General features: G+C 34.9%; 2 protein-coding genes across 3 annotated transcripts; one reads left to right on the top strand and one right to left on the bottom strand.

Annotated features, from left to right (window-relative positions):
• Nucleotides 1–184: 184 nt before the first annotated feature.
• LOC111809694 (transcription factor bHLH157) lies at nt 185–5,402 on the bottom strand. The gene is made up of 10 exons (XM_023696075.2): nt 5,055–5,402; nt 4,024–4,113; nt 3,837–3,924; nt 3,005–3,046; nt 2,842–2,901; nt 1,394–2,755; nt 1,213–1,314; nt 959–1,114; nt 746–883; nt 185–650 (listed from the first exon to the last, which is right to left on the bottom strand). Exons 1-10 carry the CDS (start codon nt 5,150–5,152, stop codon nt 558–560), a joined length of 2,229 nt encoding a protein of 742 aa, XP_023551843.2. The 5' UTR covers nt 5,153–5,402; the 3' UTR covers nt 185–557.
• Nucleotides 5,403–14,659: 9,257 nt separating this feature from the next.
• Nucleotides 14,660–17,573, top strand: LOC111810276 (short-chain dehydrogenase TIC 32 A, chloroplastic). Of its 2 annotated transcripts, none has more exons than XM_023696943.2 (7): nt 14,660–14,841; nt 14,917–15,157; nt 15,262–15,341; nt 15,424–15,580; nt 15,659–15,743; nt 15,824–15,911; nt 15,998–17,573. In XM_023696943.2, exons 1-7 carry the CDS (start codon nt 14,724–14,726, stop codon nt 16,234–16,236), a joined length of 1,008 nt encoding a protein of 335 aa, XP_023552711.2. In that variant the 5' UTR covers nt 14,660–14,723; the 3' UTR covers nt 16,237–17,573. The 2 variants fall into 2 exon arrangements, with proteins under 2 accessions (XP_023552711.2, XP_023552712.2); XM_023696944.2 differs by having other exon boundaries at nt 14,661–14,841; nt 15,662–15,743.
• The last annotated feature ends 1,951 nt before the right edge of the window (nt 17,574–19,524 follow it).

The following is a 19,524-nucleotide window of genomic DNA, read 5'->3' as shown; positions in this document are numbered from 1 at the left end:
TGTTTCGTTCCCCTCTCCAACCGATGTGAGATCTCACAATCCATTCCCTTGAGGGATAGCGTCCCCATCGCACACCGCTGGGTGTCCGGTTTTGATACCCTTTGTAATAATTCAAAGCCACCACTAGCAGTTATTGTCTCCACTTTTAAGAGCTAATTTGATACGTTCTAACTGAAGCTTCAAATTAGAGTAATACATCATATATCTATTATTAGTCTTAGCATCGGCAAAGTAACTATACATCTAACGTCCTTAGAAACCCTAATTGCTCACTCAATAATTATTCAAACCAAAAATATTAGATTTCACCTATGAAAATGCTACCTACACTCCATCTATGCACATTTACTTTCTACTATACCATGGTCGTTAACCATCCAACTACTTATGATCGAGTTCCTACTCAGATTTCAAAGACCTGTTCGTTCTTCGTTCTTTGTTCTTCGTTCTTCGTTCTTCGTTCTTTGCTTCGATCCATCACTATTACTACTAACTACCTAATTGAATTCCACTGTTCTTCGTTCTTCGTTCTCCATTTCGATCCATCCCTATTACTACTAACTAGCTAATTCAGCTCCACTAATGTTTGCTTGTTGTAGAAGCTCCATGAGCGACAAGAACACATTTATCCTTGTAATACTCTGGTTAGTCTGCAACACAAAGTTATTCAACATTGATTAGAACTCATTGAAGAGTGTTTGTTTGAAGTAGAATACGAACTCGAAATTCAGTCTCGGTTTCTTACATTTAGCTTCACCTCGACAACGAACTGTGCCCATATCTTGTCCTCTCGAACTTCCATCATGCCTTTCAAAATCGTCAATCCATAGCCACGAATCATGTCGGCTATTTCGAGAAAGAAGCCTCTTTCCTCACATAGCATCTAACAAACACCAATAGAACCACATCAAAAAGAGGATTCTACAATTCAGCACAAGAAGACTCTCAGTTTCCCTACCTCAATGAGCATTTGACCAGGTGAACTAAGGTCTTCGACGATAACCGGGCAAACGATCGGTGTCGTTCCCACTTTATACGCCCAAGTAACCCCGCCACCGCCTCTCTCCGTGGTGCATTTGTCATTTACAGCCACCCCATCATCTTGGTCGATTAACTGTGATTAGGATCCATCACAAAAATTTTACTCGTGTTAGTCAACGGTTTGATGTAAACTTACGAGAAAATAGCGAGGAACGAGAATCAAATATTCACCTTTGGTTCGTGAGTTTCTTTAAGCTTGTCTGCGTATTTCGTAACACTTTGTAAGAAAAGCATGTATTTGATAGTCCGATCCAACAACGAGTCGATGCTACACTGTTTCATCAATCAAAATTATGATATCAAATGCTGCATTTGAACAATGCTCAATTGCAAATATGAACTAGATTCATACCTTTGCACCACTAGGGATAATTCCTCTCAACTCTTTGAGACGATCTTGGATCTGTTGTCGATCCTTCGGTCGGGGACGGTTACTCTCTCCAGGTCTTGCCCTCTTCTTACAAGTCTTCACGGGCTCCTCGCTCTTACGAGATAGTTCTAGGATGGAGCCTCCAATATTGGTGCTATAGCTGTCATCAATCCACGAACTTACCGGTGACTTTGGTATAGCTTCTTTCTTACATGGGAAACGATCAGCTGTGCCCGAAGATTGTATCGGATTCACATTGGTGCAAGGGTCGAGTAATTGGATCGGATTAGTTTCGAACAACGATCTTTCCATCTTTGACCTTCTTGAGGCAATTGATTGATGATTCTCAACACTTGATTTAGTCGTCGAGCTCGTGTTGCTTCGACCGTCTAAAAGCTCTTCGATTCCCAACTCCCAAAATAATCTCTTTCGAGGAAGATCCGTTGACCCGGTGGCTAACTTCGAGCTGCACGTAGACATACTGTTGCACCCACCTGAGTAACTCTCATGACCTTCTGTGCCTAACCCCAAACTATCAAACAGCCTATCTTTTGCACCCTGTGTTATGATTGTGTTATCTTGTTCGCTGGATTGTGATGCATTAGTTATACAACTTCGAGCAGAAACAACGGAGGTTTTGCTCGAACCGTCAACGAACTTACAAACTTCAACCAGATTAGACGACAATGTCGAAACTCCTGTGGACTGTGGAAGGTTATCGTTCACTGCTGTTGTTGCTCCATTCGTTCCGTTTTCTGGTGAAGAATCAAACCATTGAAATAGATCGTCAATGAGCGAGATGTCCGGGAGATCCATTGTAAAATCTTCAGAAAGATGCTCATCACAGAAGTCAGGTCGGCTAGTCATGCTTTCCACGAGTTCGCCTTCAATCACAGGAAACCGAGCCGACTGCTGAACATTATCCATACAGAGAGAACCCGTTCCACTTGAGACTGTTGCAATTTTCGAGCTATGGTGTCCATATTCGACCAAGTTTCTACACGAGTCAAGCATGTCAGCGTCCAAATAGCTTGGATATTGAGCATCTTGTTCTCTAATGTTGGACGTTGGCATCGGCTTGGATGAAGCCAACACGGCTGGTTGTTTATCAATTGAAGCATAAGATTTCCCTGCGAAATCTGTACGGCTGTTATTATGCACGGCACCGAGACTCCAATCATCAGAATTCGAAGACATGATGAAGGACGTGAAAAGCTCGTTAAAGTGAAAAATATCGGCGCTCGAAGCCATGGGCATAGTTTTCTCTTGTAAATGTCCACCACCATTAATCACTTGACATAATGATCTCTTTGCATCGGCCAAGAACTCGAAACTTTCCCAGATCTGCAGCAAAAAGAACAAAACTATTCAATCCCAGCTTAACCAAATCAACAGAATTAGAAACATTCTCGGTATGATTATATTATGACCTTATGTGTAGAGCCAAGCTGTATTACTCCGTGTGGATGAACGGGAATAACTGCAACGGTCTGTAATTGATACGATCGCGTAAGCCAACAATGAAATGTTCATCGAAACAGAAACATATAATGTTGTTTTTGTAATGCATCAACAAGAAATAAACAGGCATACCTTTATCCCACAGGAAAATTGTTGTTGAAACTCCATATTATCCTAGAAAAATAGAAAGAGATCTCCAATCAATGGTGTATAAATTTGAAGAGAATCTTCTTTCCTCAATTAATATACTAGATATGGAGAAATTTGTTTTGTTTAATGCGTAATAAATTATAACCACCCAAGCCCCACCGCTAATAGATATTGTCTACTTTGACCCGTTACGTATCGTCGTTAGCCTCACAGTTTTAAAACGCGTCTGTTAGGGAGAGGTTTCCACACCCTTATAAGGTATGCTTCGTTCTCCTCTCTAACTGATATGGGATCTCACAATCCACCCCTCTTGGAGGTCCAACGTCCTCGCTGGCACACCGCTCAGTGACTGACTCTGATAACATTTGTAACAGCCCAAGCTCCACCGCTAACAGATATTGTCCACTTTGATCCGTTACGTATCTCCTTCACCCTCACGATTTTAAAACGCATCTACTAAGGAGAGGTTTCCACACCCTTATACGGAATGTTTTGTTCTCCTCTCTAACCGATATGGGATCTCACAATCCACCCCTCTTGGGGGTCCTGCATCCTCGCTAGCACACCAATCGGTGCCTGGCTCTAATACCATTTGTAACAGTCCAAGCCCACCGCGGGCAGATATTGTCGGCTTTGACCCGTTATGTATCGTCGTCCGCCTCACGATTCTAAAACGCGTCTGCTAGGGAGAGGTTTCCACACCCTTGCAAGAAATGTTTCGTTCCCTCTCTCCAACCAATGTGAGATCTCACATTAAAGACTCGAATCTCCACCCTCGCTTATTGAACTAAAAACACGGGAAACAAACAAGTACCTCAAACATAGAGGAATTCCATTCACCAAATGAAGCATCGGAAAACATCCACCGGTGCTTCCCAGTGAACGCAGCCGTGCCAATAGCTCTGATAAAGCCGAAACAAAAATTTTCAACCTTCAGCTTCAGCAAAACAAACAAAAGAAACACACTCATATATAATGAAAGAACAGAAAGCTTAGCTTACCCTTCACCAAGCATGTGAACTTGTTGAAGCATATTAGCAGCCACCAGCCCCACTTGCTCTTCATACCAAATATCCTCCAAAGTCAACACCCTATATGCATATACACCAACAACACAGCCTATGGTAAGCATAGTGTTGTAACATCACCATTAGACCCGAAAACGATTCTACATTGATAATTTACGGTATATTTGACTTTTTTACGCATATTCTTAATCTTCTCCCACATTAGCGAGTTCAAAAATTAGCACACAACAAGTCGACTAAAGATATTAAGTAGGAATGAAGTCATCATAGACGTTCGAACATATTTGACTTTTTTTACACATACTCTTAATCTTCTCCCCAATTAGCAAGCTCGAAAATTAGCACACAATGAGTCGACTATTGATATTAAGTAGGAACGAAGTCATCGTAGACATTCGAACATATTCAACTTTTTTTACACATATTCTTAATCTTCTCCCCCATTAGCAAGCTCGAAAATTAGCACACAACTAAACACCTATCGATATTAACTAGGAATGTAGTCATCATAGACATTCGAACACACGATCTAAAAGTCATATTCATTCAAATGCAAAAAAATCCAGCTCAATAGAAACTTGTTATATAGTAAACTTTGAGTTCATAAACTGACAACCCGTAAATTGTGCTTGTTTAATCATAATTTTGTTCGATCCTTTCATCTTTCTTAAGAAAACATTTGAATCCTAAACAAAAACAAGTTCTAAAAACTGTTTTCCTTAGTTTTCAAAACTTTACTTCAATTTTGAAAACATTCGTACAAAGTAAACAGCAAGAATAGTAACTGTTCATAAGCTTACTTTTGAAAATCAAGAACAAAAGAACCAAATACATATCTATATACATATATATATATATATGATCTCAACATTCTATTTCTAAACTACAGCCGAACCAAAAGATTTAGCGGATAAGTTCCATTAGTGTTCTTAAATAGGAAGATCAAAGCATATCCAGAAGAACAAAAGCAAATCTCCATGGAAAAGAATGAGAGAGAAGCTTACATGGAGTTTCTTCGATCAAAGCTCCAAAAAACGCCATAGGACCAGTGGTTAGTGCTGCAAATGCGATTAAGAACAGAACCTATCTCAGTTTCAGCCATTGGATTTGAAGAAACCAAAATCAGTAGAGGCCAGATAAGGTCATTCAGATTCGAAGCCACGAACAAGAACACAAACTCGGTCCTCCAAGAACCAAAAATGGCGGAGAGAAATGGAAGAGGGGGATTGAAAGGGGAGGAGTGTGGTTTTATATGAACAAGAAAATGGGTTTGAGATTGTGTGATTTTGTTAGTGTGATGAAAGGACAAAAAGAGAGAATGAAAAAATGGAAGAGGAGCAAAGGAAACACACAGATCTTTCGCTTTTGATTGTTTCCCCCACTTTTTTCTCGCTCTTTTTTTTTTTTTTTTTTTTTTTTTCTTTTTTTGCCCTTTTAACCGGCTATACCCGGTGCCTGTGGTCCCCACTTTCTAATAAAATTTTAAAGTGGTAAATAAATTTTTAAAAATAGTATTTTGTATTTTATTTAAAATATATATTTGATTTTTTTTAATTTAAATAATATTTTAAACTAAAAAAAATTAAAAAAATATATCTTCAAAAATATTTTTACCATTAATTTTAATTTTGAGTGAAATTTCAATAAATAAATTTCTTTTTAAATTTTTTTAAAATTTTCAAAAATAATATTAATACTCTTAAATTTATAGTTTTTTTTTTTAAACAATATTTTTTTAATTAATAAATAAATGTAATGGAATTCTCTATAAAAAAAAATTGCAATAATTATCTAATATTAAAATATAGGAATATTTCACTATGAAAATGATTGAATATTCCTATTAGATTGTTTAATAAATATATATATTTTTTTTTTTTTGTGATAATTTGATATAAGAAAAATATGTTACATTAATTTTTAATGATTCATCAAAAGGTAAGAAATAATAATACATTAAAATATATGAAATTAATTGATTTCATATTTAACCATTGAATAAAAGTTGATGATTTTGGGGTTAATTCAAGATTTTTAAAAATTAATTAAAAATAATTATTACAAACATCATTAATTGTCGCATTAATCATTGCTATCCCATTTTGAATGTCATTACATATTTATTTTAGAATAATAATTATAGTTGATATTTCTATAATTTAATACTTTTTAAAATTAAAAATTTTAATATTTTGTAATAATCAAAACATTCTTTATAAATGTCTGGCTGATGACTATACGTAAACGAGCCAAAGTAGGCAATATCTACTACTGGTGAGTTTAAGTTTTTACAAATAGTATCAAAGTCAGACATCGGGCAGTGTGTCAGTGAGGACACTGGGCTCTCAAGAGAGTCAAAGCAGACAATATCCGTTAGAAGTGAGATTGAGCTTTTAGAAATAGTATCAGGGTCATACACTAGACGGTGTGTTAGTGAGGACGTTAGGCTCTCATGGGATGTGAATTGTGGAAAAACATAAGACGGACGACGATATGTTAACGGTGAGTTAGAAAATATGTATTTATTAAAAATATTATTTTTAATTAAAAGTAAATATATTTTTATTTAAAAAAAGTGAATGGAAGAAGAAGAAAGAAGAGAATATTCCGGGAAGGAAAAAGTGGGCCCCACAATCTAGGGAAGTGAATGATGAAGCGATGAGATGAGTAACATGAAAGGCAGCGAAGGCGGGTGGGGCCCACGATTGTCGGGTCCCACGTGGCAGTCCTCAGTTCCCTTCTACAGTACCTTAAATCTGAAAACTCTAATATATATATATATATATAAATAATTCCACCTCGAGCCAATTTAAATATTACCATTCCCAATTAATTCCCTTAATTAGTATTATTTTATGTACATCGAGATCACTCTCACCCGAGATACTCGTCTCGCACTGCAACACACGTACGTGCCACATGGTAACCCGCTTAGGTCATAGGTTCAAGTATGATGGAGAGTTGACATCATATCTCTCTTAAGGTCGAGGCCAAAGTGGCCAGTACCGGGCACATTCCCCCAGCTTAGACGAGAATATTCTGAAACTAATTCTTGTCATAGTGTCAGCTCAGAAAGTCATTGAAGACGATGACTAGTTTAAGTGATAGAAAATGTCGCCACCACTAATTGTTGAGCTATATTCGAATCCATAATTAATTAGTTTTATTATTAAACTTATTTTAAAATGTAATTTCAACGTCTTCAAATTAAAATATTCAATAAAATGGGATATTAATTCAAAAATAAAATAATTTTAATTTTAATTTTAATTTTAATATGCGGTTTGACCATCCACCTACCTCCACTCCCACACCACTTTCTTCTCTCATAAATCATTTTTAATTTTATTTTTTCTCTTTTTTTAATTAAAAAATCTTTTTTTATTTTTGATATGATTAATGTTAATTATAATTTTTAGTTGTAATCTCAATTTTAGATTTTAAATTAGATTTCTTTTTATTATTAAAATATTAAAAGTTTGTTGATCTTCCTTTTCCCATGCATGCTTACTTTTTTTTTTAATTTTATTTTTTAATTTTATTTTAATTAAGGTAAAAAATAAAAACTTTACTGACAACTCAAGCCCACCCAGCTAGAAGATATTGTCTTTTTTGAACTTTTCTTTTCGGGCTTCTTTTAAAACGTGTCTACTAGGGAGAGGTTTTCGCACCCTTATAAATGATGTTTCGTTCTCCTCCTCAACCGATGTGGGATCTCACAAAACCCTAAGCCACCCACCCGCTAGTTGCTAGAAAGAAAAGAAGCGAGGAGGAAGAAAGCTGTGTAGAAGCAAAGCTTCCCCTGTAGTCGTAATACTCGACTTGTCCCTACTTTGATTAAAAAAGTCACTTACTATTTCCGATTTTCTTTGATTTCCACAAAGTTTAACTGATTTAGGCATATGGGTCTCGACTTAAAAGGTTAAAAATTCGAATTTGAGCCGTAAAAAAAAGAAATTAACGGGTATGAAATAGAATTAATAGAGTGGTAGCTAGGTAGGAGGGAATGTAAAAAGTGGAAACAAATGATTAAGAAGGAATGAGGGGATGATGGGTGATGCTTACACAATAAAACATACTCATTTTGTTCAATTGGTAGATAACATTTTAATCATTTATGTTATCTCACCCAACTTTATATATAATGAAATCAATCCCACCCCCTTTGTTTTTGGGTTTGAAATAGAGAGAGAGAGAAAAAAAAGTGATTGAGAATGAACATAAAAGGGATAAAGGAGCTAGGGTTGGTCGATAACATGAATTTCTCTCGAGAATTTACTCGAGCAGGTTGCCACAATGTGCATAAGGAGCTAGGGTTGGTCGATAACATGAATTTCTCTCGAGAATTTACTCGAGCAGGTTGCCACAATGTGCATAAGGAGCTAGGGTTGGTCGATAACATGAATTTCTCTCGAGAATTTACTCGAGCAGGTTGCCACAATGTGCATAAGGAGCTAGGGTTGGTCCATAACATGAATTTCTCTCGAGAATTTACTCGAGCAGGTTGCGAAAATGTGCATAAGGAGCTAGGGTTGGTCCATAGTGAGAATTTCTCTCGAGAATTTACTCGAGCAAGTTGCCACAATGTGCATAGGGAGCTAGGGTTGGTCCACAGCGAGAATTTCTCTCGAGAATTTACTCGAGCAAGTTGCCACAATGTGCATAGGGAGCTAGGGTTGGTCTATAGCGTGAATTTCTCTCGAGAATTTACTCGAGCAGGTTGCCACAACATGCATAACGAGCTAGGGTTGGTCCATGGAAGAATATGATTGAGAAATTACTCGAGCAGGTTGCCAGCCACAATGTGCATAAAAAGCTAGGGTTGGTCCATGGAAGAATATGATTGAGAAATTGCGTGAATTTCTCTCGAGAAATTTACTCGAGCAGGTTACCACAATGTGCATAAGGAGCTAGGGTGAGTCCATGAAAGAATATGATTAAGAAATAGCGTAAATTTCTCTCGAGAAATTACTCGAGCAAGTTGCCACAATGTGCATAAGGAGCTAGGGTTGGTCCATGGAAGAATATGAATGTGAAATAGCGTGAATTTCTCTCGAGAAATTACTTGAGCGGGTTACCACAATGTGTATAAGGAGCTAGGGTTAGTCCATGGAAGAATATGATTGATATATAGTGTGAATTTCTCTCGAGAATTTACTCGAGCAAGCTGCCAAAACATTCGTGTCTAGTAATTTTGCACTGTTGGATGCACGGGAGAGAAACTATAAAAGTATCTCGAGTATGCATCCGATAATATTATTACGGGATATGCAAATTTTAGAATTCACATCTAACGGTTATTATGATGTAACTTTCACTCTCCCGAGATCTCTTTTTAGGGTTAAAGGAAAAAAAAGAGAGCATAATGTTGTTCCCTCCATACATTACAAGCTTCATCATGCAAATGAGGTCAACTCCACCTTTTTGCATTCAATTCTAAAACACTTGGATTTTATTTTCATGTTGTTAAGCTTTAAAAGCTTGCTCCATTTTGCCTTATTTCAACCCATCTTTACTTTATTTTTCTCAATGTTTTGTTTGCCTCATTTTGGCTTACTTTTTGCCTTTTTCTTTACCACCTACTCCAAAACGCTCTGTATCATTTCATGGGGCTCGGGTTAAAGTAATGTTCAATTTTAATGTGAAAACGAGCTGATTATACTTTTTGAGTTTAATCGTTCATCGACTTTTAAAATGGTCATAGATGTTTTATTCACTGAACTATGTTCAAATTGGACTGACTTCACACAAGTCAAACAGTAAATAATTTAAAGTAATGTTCAATTTTAACGTGAAAACGAGCTGATTATACTTTTTGAGTTCAATAGTTCATCGACTTTTAAAATGGTAATAGATGTTTTATTCACTGAACTATGCTCAAATTGGACTGACTTCACACAAGTCAAACAGTAAATAATTTAAAGTAATGTTCAATTTTAACGTGAAAACGAGCTGATTATACTTTTTGAGTTCAATAGTTCATCGACTTTTAAAATGGTAATAGATGTTTTATTCACTGAACTATGCTCAAATTGGACTGACATCACACAAGTCAAACAGTAAATAATTTTTCGTGTTGCAACTCTTATCTTGTCACATCGTGTATTGTCTTTGCAACGACCATCGATCCTCGCCATTTTGCACGAAACCCAACTCGTTTACATCTTTATTGCATAACATACAAGTCCTTGAGTTAAAAGGAAAATGGGGAGAAAATGGTAAGAAAAGTGATAGGTGTATAGTTGTATGATTTTGGTAAAATCAAGTGCATATTAGTGTGGTAAGAGGTAACCATGCCAAAGGTATAATAACATTAAAAAAGCGTGCACGCCTCTCGGTGCTTATGTACCAAGATGCACTCGACCTAGTAGCACGTATTTTTCTCGTCCATGGGTTCGTCCATGCGTCATGTAAGCATCTTCTTAAAATTATTAGCTAGTAACAGATGTATTAGTGTCGAAGATACATTGAAATATTTAAAAATTTTAATGACCCAACGAACACTCCTAGAGATACTAACATAACTTCACAACCGTTAAAATAATATTACCCTTTTACCGATTAGTAATTTTACGTCGGTTTAAATTTAAAACGAGCAATCATTTTCACGACCTAAATTATATTTTTTTTAATTAAAAAATTGACAAATAATGGGAAATAAATAATTGAGAATGGCCATATGGGGTATCTTGAAGTTGAAGAAATAGTGTAGAATGTTGTAGAAAATATATATATATATATAATTGCAAAAGGAATCTAATGTCTTTAATGGAAGAAAAAGCTGACAATACAAGACAAAGAATGCTTGCTTGCCTTCCCTTCACATTTATTATTTTTTTATATAATCCATTCGAGCTCAAACACACGGTCGTCTAAGTCAGATATTAGCCTCAATTGCTCGAACAACGGTGGTCTATCCAACATTGTTGGAGAGGGAAATGAAACATTCTTTATAAGGGTGTGGAAACTTCTCCCGAGTAACGTGTTTTAAAATTGTGAGACGGACAACAATACGTAACTGGCCAAAACAAACAATATCTGCTAGTGGTGGACGTGGACTGTTACAAATGGTGTCAGAGCCAAGTTTCGATCTTGGGCCCCGTGAATTATGGAACAAAACATTCCTTATAAGGGTGTGGAAACTTCTCCCGAGTAAACGTGTTTTAAAATCGTGAGGCTGACAACGATACATAACTAGCCAAAATGGACAATATCTGCTAGTGGTGGACGTGGACTGTTACAAATGGTATCAAAGCCAAGTTTCGATCCTAGGACTCGTGGGTTATGGCCAAAACGGACAATATCTACTAGTGGTGGACATGGACTGTTACAAATGGAATTAGAAACAAGTTTCGATCCTGGGACCCGTGGGTTATGGCCAAAACGGACAATATCTACTAGTGGTGGACGTGGACTGTTACAAATGGAATCAGAGCCAAGTTTCGATCCTGGGACCCGTGGGTTATGGCCAAAACGGACAATATCTACTAGTGGTGGACGTGGACTGTTACAAATGGAATCAGAGCCAAGTTTCGATCTTGGGACCCGTGGGTTATGGCCAAAACGGACAATATCTACTAGTGGTGGACGTGGACTGTTACAAATGGAATCAGAGCCAAGTTTCGATCCTGGGACCCGTGGGTTATGGAACAGAACATTCCTTATAAGGGTACGGAAACTTCTACCGAGTAGACGCGTTTTAAAACCGTGAGGCTGACCTCGTCGACGCCTAGTACAACAAAGCATTCTCCGCCCTCGTCCACACCCCTATTTCAATCCCCATTTTTGTGAAAATTTTCATTTAATTTTATGAGAACCGGGTCGATGATTCATTAACCATTGAGATAATTATTATATACCGACCATTTTGTCACTATCGTAAATGTGGTCTCATTCCTTGCAATCTAGGGTTTGTAGAAGGAGGCCACCATTTTCCACACACCACATCAATCCAAAACAAACCAAAACCATGTGTGGCCCTTCCCTACCTTTAGTAACAAAAAGCCCTAATCACTACTATATTCTATTTCTCCCACATCCTCTCTTTTGGACCACTTCTCCCACTAACTCGGATATTATTTTTTTTTCGGTTCAATAATACGTGCATATGAAAATTAGGGCATCAAAATTTTTACTCGAGAATCTGTATTCTCTTACCTAATTGAACTAGACTCGAGCCGGTCCATAAATTTGATGGGTAACAGCCCAAACCCACCGCTAGTACATATTGTTCACTTTGACCAGTTACGTATCGTCATCAGCCTCACGATTTTAAAACACATCTAGTAAGGAGACGTTTTTACACTCTTATAAAGAATGCTTCATTCCCCTTTCCAACCAATATGAGATCTTACAAACAGGTAAGATGCAAAATTACCAAATATTGTGAGATCCCACATTGGTTTGAGATAGGAACGAAACATTCCTTTATAAGAGTGTAGAAACCTCTCACTAGTAGACATGTTTTAAAACTGTGAGGTTGACGACGATACGTAACGAGCCGAAATAGACAATATCTGCTAGCAGTGAGCTTGGACTGTTACAAATGGTATTAAAGCAAGACACCAAACAGTGATAATATATAGAAAAAACTATCATGACACTTATTTTTGGTCAGTATCATTAAAATCTGAATTAATTCAAACCTTTTTGTCTTTATGGAAAAATTTAATTCCAAATCATATCGAAAACTTTTAAAAAGTTTAAATATGATTTTTATTTTTCAATTATAAGGTCTATTTTTCCTCTTAAATTTTAAATTTTAAATTTAAATTTATTAAAAATTAAATTTTTTTTAAAAAAACTAAATTATTGCCACGTCATTTCATATCTAATTTTTAATTTTTAGTTTATTTTTTTATCATTTAAACGGTTTAAAAAAAAAAATTATTCGTGTGAAATGAGAGAGAGAGGGAGGGAGGCGGTAATTTTGAGGGGGGGAAGAAGTGCCGGTTATTTAGGTGACAAAGAAGGGGGGCGGTTCAGAAGAGTGTTCGAGTGTGGGCCGGCCTACTGGACCACCTGTGGTCCCCATGAGTATCCTACTGCCACGCCATCCATCATGATTATTCTAATTATAATTACTATTATAATAATATTGCCGTGACATAAGAGACGCGCGGAATGATGTGCTGTCAGTTTCATTTTTTCTTTTTCTTTTAGGGAATAATGATGTTTTTTATGACGTCATCTCCTCTTCTTTTTGTCCTTTTCCTCAACGTTTTCTAATTTATTTTTTTAATTCCACATTCGATGGGCTTTTAGAATAAATATGGGCCTACGAGGCAAATTTACATAATTGCCCTCCTTTACGAGACTCGGGTTCGTAAGAAATTATTCGAGAAAACTACCATCGTAATAAAAAAATTACATTATTGGACATATACATATTTTTTTAATCTACTTTTGAGAGTTAGTCACGTTGTGCTGACCTTATTGAATATGGTTCCCTAACGTTCGGTTGACTCGTGAAGACGAGAATTTTAAATTGGTGAAGAAATTAATGGAATTGAGCTCTCGAGTTGAGACTTTTAGTCTGAGAATTTTGAGTATCGTTTTTGTTGTTTTTAAGATTTCAGACAATTCTTGTGATAAATTGTATCTGAATCATTCACTCAAGTTTTGATAACGTTCGAGTGTGAAATGACTCAATTTCAAATAAGGTTTCAAATCTTGGCGGGAGGTTGGGCTTAGTTCATAATATTTTGGGCTGGGCCTCGTTTAAAATGCCTCTTTTTTTTTCTATTTTTTTATTTTATTTTGTCTCTCAGGTTCGGGTCGCTATATTTCTTAGAAAGGTGTAGGACGGGAAAGTTTTTTTTTTTTTTTTTTTTTGTCTCCCTCTTATTTTAATTATTTCCCACAATTTTTTTCTCATTTTTTGAATATTTTTTTTAAAAATATTCATTTAAAACAATTTTTTTAAATGAAAGCTTTCTAATTTTCAATATAATTTTTATTAAAAAAATTTAAAACATTGAAATAAATCAAATATTATTTCTTTAAATAAAAATATAATATATATTCGACTTAATTTATAAAAACTCAAATTTCAATATTAAAACATACACTTCTACAACTATATATATATATATATATATATATATATATATATATACACACGCACACACAGTGAGATCGAGTGAAACAGGGTTCGAATTTGACGGAGTCAAGGATTGAGAATATAATCTCCATTTTCGTTCCCATTCAGCTAACGAGAAGAAATTTCTCTCCGTTCTCTCCCTCATTTCCTGTTTAAACAGTAATTTTCTAACTAGTTCGGACGAATCGTTCAGGAAACGACCTAAGAAGATAAGTGAACATCTGTAATTACTAATATCGGGATGAGTTTAAAGCTATGTTATAAATATTTAGCAAATATAGAATGAAATTAAGAATAATAAGGTAGATGGATTATTTGGAGTATGATAGATTACGTGTATAAACGTGTCAAACCAAATATGATATATTTGTCTTATTTTTGTTTTTTATTACACTAAACACCAAAACAGAAAAAACTAATTATAGTTAATCGAGGTGGATTCGCTTCTATTTTCCCTAAAAAAATATATTTTAAAATAATTAATTAATATTATTTTCTTTAATTTCACAATTTCGTATTCCCCAAACCAAATTCAAAACGTCTCCTCGAAGTCTCGCGCTCTTCCATTTCCATGCTTGAAATGTTCAAGTACCTCGTCGGTTCCGCTGGAGCAAGCGGCTACGGCTCCAAATCCACCGCCGAGGAAGTCAGTGAATCTTGTATGAACTCCATCACCGCCATAGTCACAGGTTGTTTTTCCGGATTTTGATTCTGATTCCATTACATTTCGTTAGATTCTCACTCGCTAACAAATTTTGGAGCAGGAGCGACGTCGGGAATCGGAGAGGAGACGGCGAGAGTCTTGGCCAAGCGCGGTGTAAGGATCATCATTCCGGCTCGAAATCTAAAAGCCGCTGAGGAAGCGAAGGCGAGAATCGTGTCGGAATCGGATTGTTTTGATCATTCACGAATCACGGTTATGGCTCTCGATCTTAGCTCTGTGAATTCCGTCGTGAACTTCGTCTCCAATTTCGAGTCGTTAAATTTGCCTCTTAATCTTCTCATGTAATTCACTCAAACACGTCGCTAATTCACTCTGCTGTATCGAACGATCACACGATATTTAATTTACCGAAGAAACTAAAACTCAGTTTCGTTCTAATTTTCAGAAACAACGCAGGCAGGTTCTGTTACGAACATGCGTTTTCTGAAGACGGAATTGAGATGACTTTCGCTACTAATTATCTTGGCAAGAACATTACAGAGAAATTTTATTTTCATCTCCTTTAATCACGAGGCCTTTTACCATTATTGACGAACCGATGATGCAGGTCATTTTCTCTTGACGAAACTTCTATTGAATAGGATGATAGAAACCGCCAAATCGACAGGAGTCCAAGGCCGAATAGTGAATGTGACGTCCAACATCCATAGCTGGTTTTCGGGCGACATATTCGAATATCTCGGCCAGATAAGCCAGAAAAACAGGTATGAATAATGATTAATTTCCCTTCGCTTATGCATTACTGGCGGTTCGATCATAGCGACAGCGATATTTACTCGCAGCAGAGTGTACGATTCGACACGTGCTTACGCGTTCTCCAAACTCGCAAATGTCTTGCACACTGTTCAACTCGCTCACAAACTCCAGGTTCTTCAATACATCACATTCATTGCCATTTTAATTGAATGATTTCACGTCCGCATTGGATTTTGACACAATCGAAACAGGAAATGAAGGCGAATGTTACGGTAAACTGTGTTCATCCAGGCGTTGTGAAAACCAATTTGAACAGAGAACGTGAAGGCTTCGTCACAGGTACGAACTACCAAACAATTAAGCTCCTGCATGGAGATAATCGATCCAAAAAGTGTATACAGATAATTAATTCAATGAGAATGCAGATTTGATTTTCTACATGGCGTCCAAATCAAGGTTGTTGAAGACAATTCCGGAAGGTGCAGCAACAACTTGTTACGTAGCCACGAATCGGAACGTGGAAAATGTGAATGGAAATTACTTCGCGGATTGCAACGACCAAGGAAGTTGCGAATGCAAAACGAAATCCGCGCATTTGGCTGAAGGCCTATGGTCCGCCTCTGAAACAATCGTCTCCACACTTACCGGTAAGCCTCAACCCTAATCTCAACCATTCAAAAAAATCAATTGGATTGTGTTCTTTACTGAGTTCAAATAAATAATAATCTTTATAAAAAATGGTTTAAATTCGAATTAAATAAAATATATTAAAGGGATATAAAAACGAAATGTTTAATATCACACGCACACTGAAAAAATAAAAAAAAACCCGAACCAAACCGTTGTTTCTTGGTTGCTGATCCAAATCCGAAAACCTTATAATTGAATCCTTCAATCCAAGGTTATAGTTTTATAATAATTTAATTTATATATATATTTTAAAAATTAAGCTTTTATAAATACTGCTTTTTTGTGTCTAATTTATAAATTAGTATTTTCCACACTTAAATCTTGAAGTAGTTTTATTTTATTTTTGTGAAATTTTGTTAGGTTTACTAAGTGAACCATTCTAAAAGAAAAAACTTGTATAAAAATTATTAATAAATCGGCCCAACAATATAGGCCACCCACCCATTGAATGGTTCAGTAAACCGGCCCAACTAAATGGACTAAGGCCAGCCAAGAGACCAGACCACTTTTAATCAAATAAATAATAAGAAAAATATTAATTATAAATTTAATCTCTAAATTTTGATTTATATTTATTTGGTCCTTAACTTTTTAAATTACCAAATTAATACATTAAGTTTCAAAAAAAAAAAAAAAAAAATCATAGATAGATCAATTTTTATAAATTTTAAAATTTTAAAGTAAAGGGACAATAAAAGTTGAAGGACCGACACTAAATTGAAAGTGTAGAGATTTATAAGACACTTTTAAAAATTTAATGACACAATTGTTTAGATATTAAACTTATAATTTAATCTAAAACATTCAGTTGCAAATTCTAGTTAGGATACTAACCAATTCAATCAGCTCACAATATATTAAACTTTTAAAAGGAGCTTAAAACATCACAAGTCGAAAACTAAGCTTCAAGTTCAATAAAATCACTACCCTTTCAATCACCAGAAAACTTCTGCCCCCCTCCAAAGTCATCGTCTTATGGACCACATTGACAATAATAAATGCAAATGGGATGCATATTGTTAACCAAAAATAATAATAAGAACAAGAAATTTTTGTTTGATGGATAGATACCAAAATTAAACTTTGATCATAATAAAAGATTTATTTAGAAAAGACATGGATTGAAATACCTAACATTAAGGTCTGCTCAATTTAATTAAGATATAGGTTATATTTTTATGTAGTAAAAATATAGGATATTTGAAAATGTACCTTCAAAGGTAGTACAATGAGATGGACTTGAGATAAAGCCTAGTACAACCTTTGGAATATTGGTGTTGATAATAATAATATTAACCTTTTTTGTTCGAATTCCATTCACTTTATACGGATTCTCATCTTTTAAATCAAACTTTTCTTCCTTTGATGCTGCCTGTTGTATATTATCCAAACTTTGAATTTTTATTTGGTTTATCATTTTAGAAATAGCTGACCTTCTAAATTCTTTAAAATACCTTAACAAAATGTATATTAACAATAATTTGATATTACTCTATTTAGATAAAAACTTTAAAATTTTGTTTTTAGTTTCTAGAGGTATTTATATGATCTATATGATCTGAAAAATATATTAGTTCGAACTATCCAACTTAAACTATAAAAAAATAAGTTAAAGTTAATCTTTTTTATTTGGATTGGGTTCATTTTTTGAAAAATAGGAAAATTAGCATTTTGTATTGTTGGGTCAACTCGAAAATAGGATTATAACCCAAACCTGCCCTACTTATAAAATTATTATGAAAATTAAAAATATTTGATGTTTGTAATTAATATCATGTATTGTGACTAGTAAATGTTTTAAGTATATAAAATTTTAGTTATTAATATAACTTGTATTATAGATAAGGACGATTCTTTTTTAATAATTAAAAAAAAAAAAAAACTTACAATCTAACTTAACCCAACAATCTTACCATCTAACTTAACCCAAGAGGATTAGGTTAGGTTTGGTTATGAACTTAAGTTCTCTAGTCACATATCCATCCAACCAAAAATTCCCCCTTAGTTTAAAAGATCTATGCAACCCAACCCATATATATTCCTATTAACTTCACCCAACAAAATATCTTGAACTAACGGAGATGTTATCCCTTATCTTTGTATCATGATTGATATATTATATATATAGATTTGAGGAGATAGCTAAGAATATATATTAATATCTAATTATAGTTTCAACATCATCTCGATAAAGCATAAATAATTATTGGGTATTGGGTTGTGAAACTTTTATAGTTGAAGTTTGATGGATTGATTTAATATTAGGTTTTAAAAGCATGAAAATAAATGCATAAAGCTGGTACGAACTTAGGAATGCATACATATAATTACAATACAGAAAAAGTTGAGTAACAATAAAGAATAAAAGTAGTGGGAAGTTATTATGAGCCTTTTTGATGAATAAAAAAAAAACACATTACTTTAAAGAGCAGGAACATTAAATAATTAAAGGTGTTGGTGGTGGTGGGGTGAGGTAGGGGAATAGCAAATTGCAGTTAGACAGATAGAGCATTTAAAGGGGCGGTGGAGTAGAATGAAGCCAGGGCCCACTAGAGCAAATAGTAACAATAATAGTTATTAATAACCAAGGAGTAAAAATTTTCACATTTTACCCTTTCTATTTGTATAACCCAACTGATTACCTCCTATGGACCAAATTTCTGGCAACTATATATTATGTGTATATTACTTTTTACCATAATATTTGACGTTTTCTTCTGATATTGTAGATCCAATCATGATTTGTTTTAATATATTTTTTTTATTTTTCATTTATATAAATCAAGAAATAAACCCAACAATTTTGTCAATATACCTCATATTTGAATTTTTATTTCTAGGTCTTAAAACTTTTTATTCAGGATGAATTTACCTTTGAGTTGTTGGGTTGAATTTTTTATAAATGGAAAATTTAGATGAGTTTGCAGGTTTATATATTTTTTTTTGTTGGGTTGAAAAATAGGTTACAACCCACTTCTACTTTTTAAATGATTATAAAGATAGAATATTTGACGTCTGTAGATGTCAATGATAGGGTGTGACTTGTGAATATTTGATATCTGAGTCTTATGAGATTTTAGTTATTAATATAACATATAGGATAGATAAGTAAGATTTTTTTTTTTAAATAGTTAAAAAAGAGAGCAACTGACAATGCAACCCTAAAATAGAGGGTTAGGTTGGGTTGGAATTATGAACTATATTCAGAGTTGCTTGAATAACCAACTCACCATATATTCAAAGTTGCTTGAATAACCAACTC

Source organism: Cucurbita pepo, chromosome 14 (assembly GCF_057944985.1).
Source record: "Cucurbita pepo subsp. pepo isolate OVF chromosome 14, ASM5794498v1, whole genome shotgun sequence".
Taxonomy (NCBI): Eukaryota; Viridiplantae; Streptophyta; class Magnoliopsida; order Cucurbitales; family Cucurbitaceae; genus Cucurbita; species Cucurbita pepo.
The sequence above is the reverse complement of the archived record's forward strand: the minus strand, read 5'-3'. Positions and strand labels throughout refer to the sequence as shown.

Bases quoted from the DNA above. Each gene is read 5' to 3' on its own strand.
- LOC111809694 (XM_023696075.2), bottom strand. From the start codon at position 5,152: ATGGCTGAAACTGAGATAGGTTCTGTTCTTAATCGCATTTGCAGCACT. The intron at 4,114-5,054 runs GTAAGCTTCTCT...ATATGCATATAG, and splicing joins TTTGATCGAAGAAACTCCAT to GGTGTTGACTTTGGAGGATA. The intron at 3,047-3,836 runs GTACTTGTTTGT...CTATTTTTCTAG, and splicing joins GGAATTCCTCTATGTTTGAG to GATAATATGGAGTTTCAACA.
- LOC111810276 (XM_023696943.2), top strand. From the start codon at position 14,724: ATGCTTGAAATGTTCAAGTACCTCGTCGGTTCCGCTGGAGCAAGCGGC. The intron at 14,842-14,916 runs GTTGTTTTTCCG...ATTTTGGAGCAG, and splicing joins CATCACCGCCATAGTCACAG to GAGCGACGTCGGGAATCGGA. The intron at 15,912-15,997 runs GTACGAACTACC...ATGAGAATGCAG, and splicing joins ACGTGAAGGCTTCGTCACAG to ATTTGATTTTCTACATGGCG.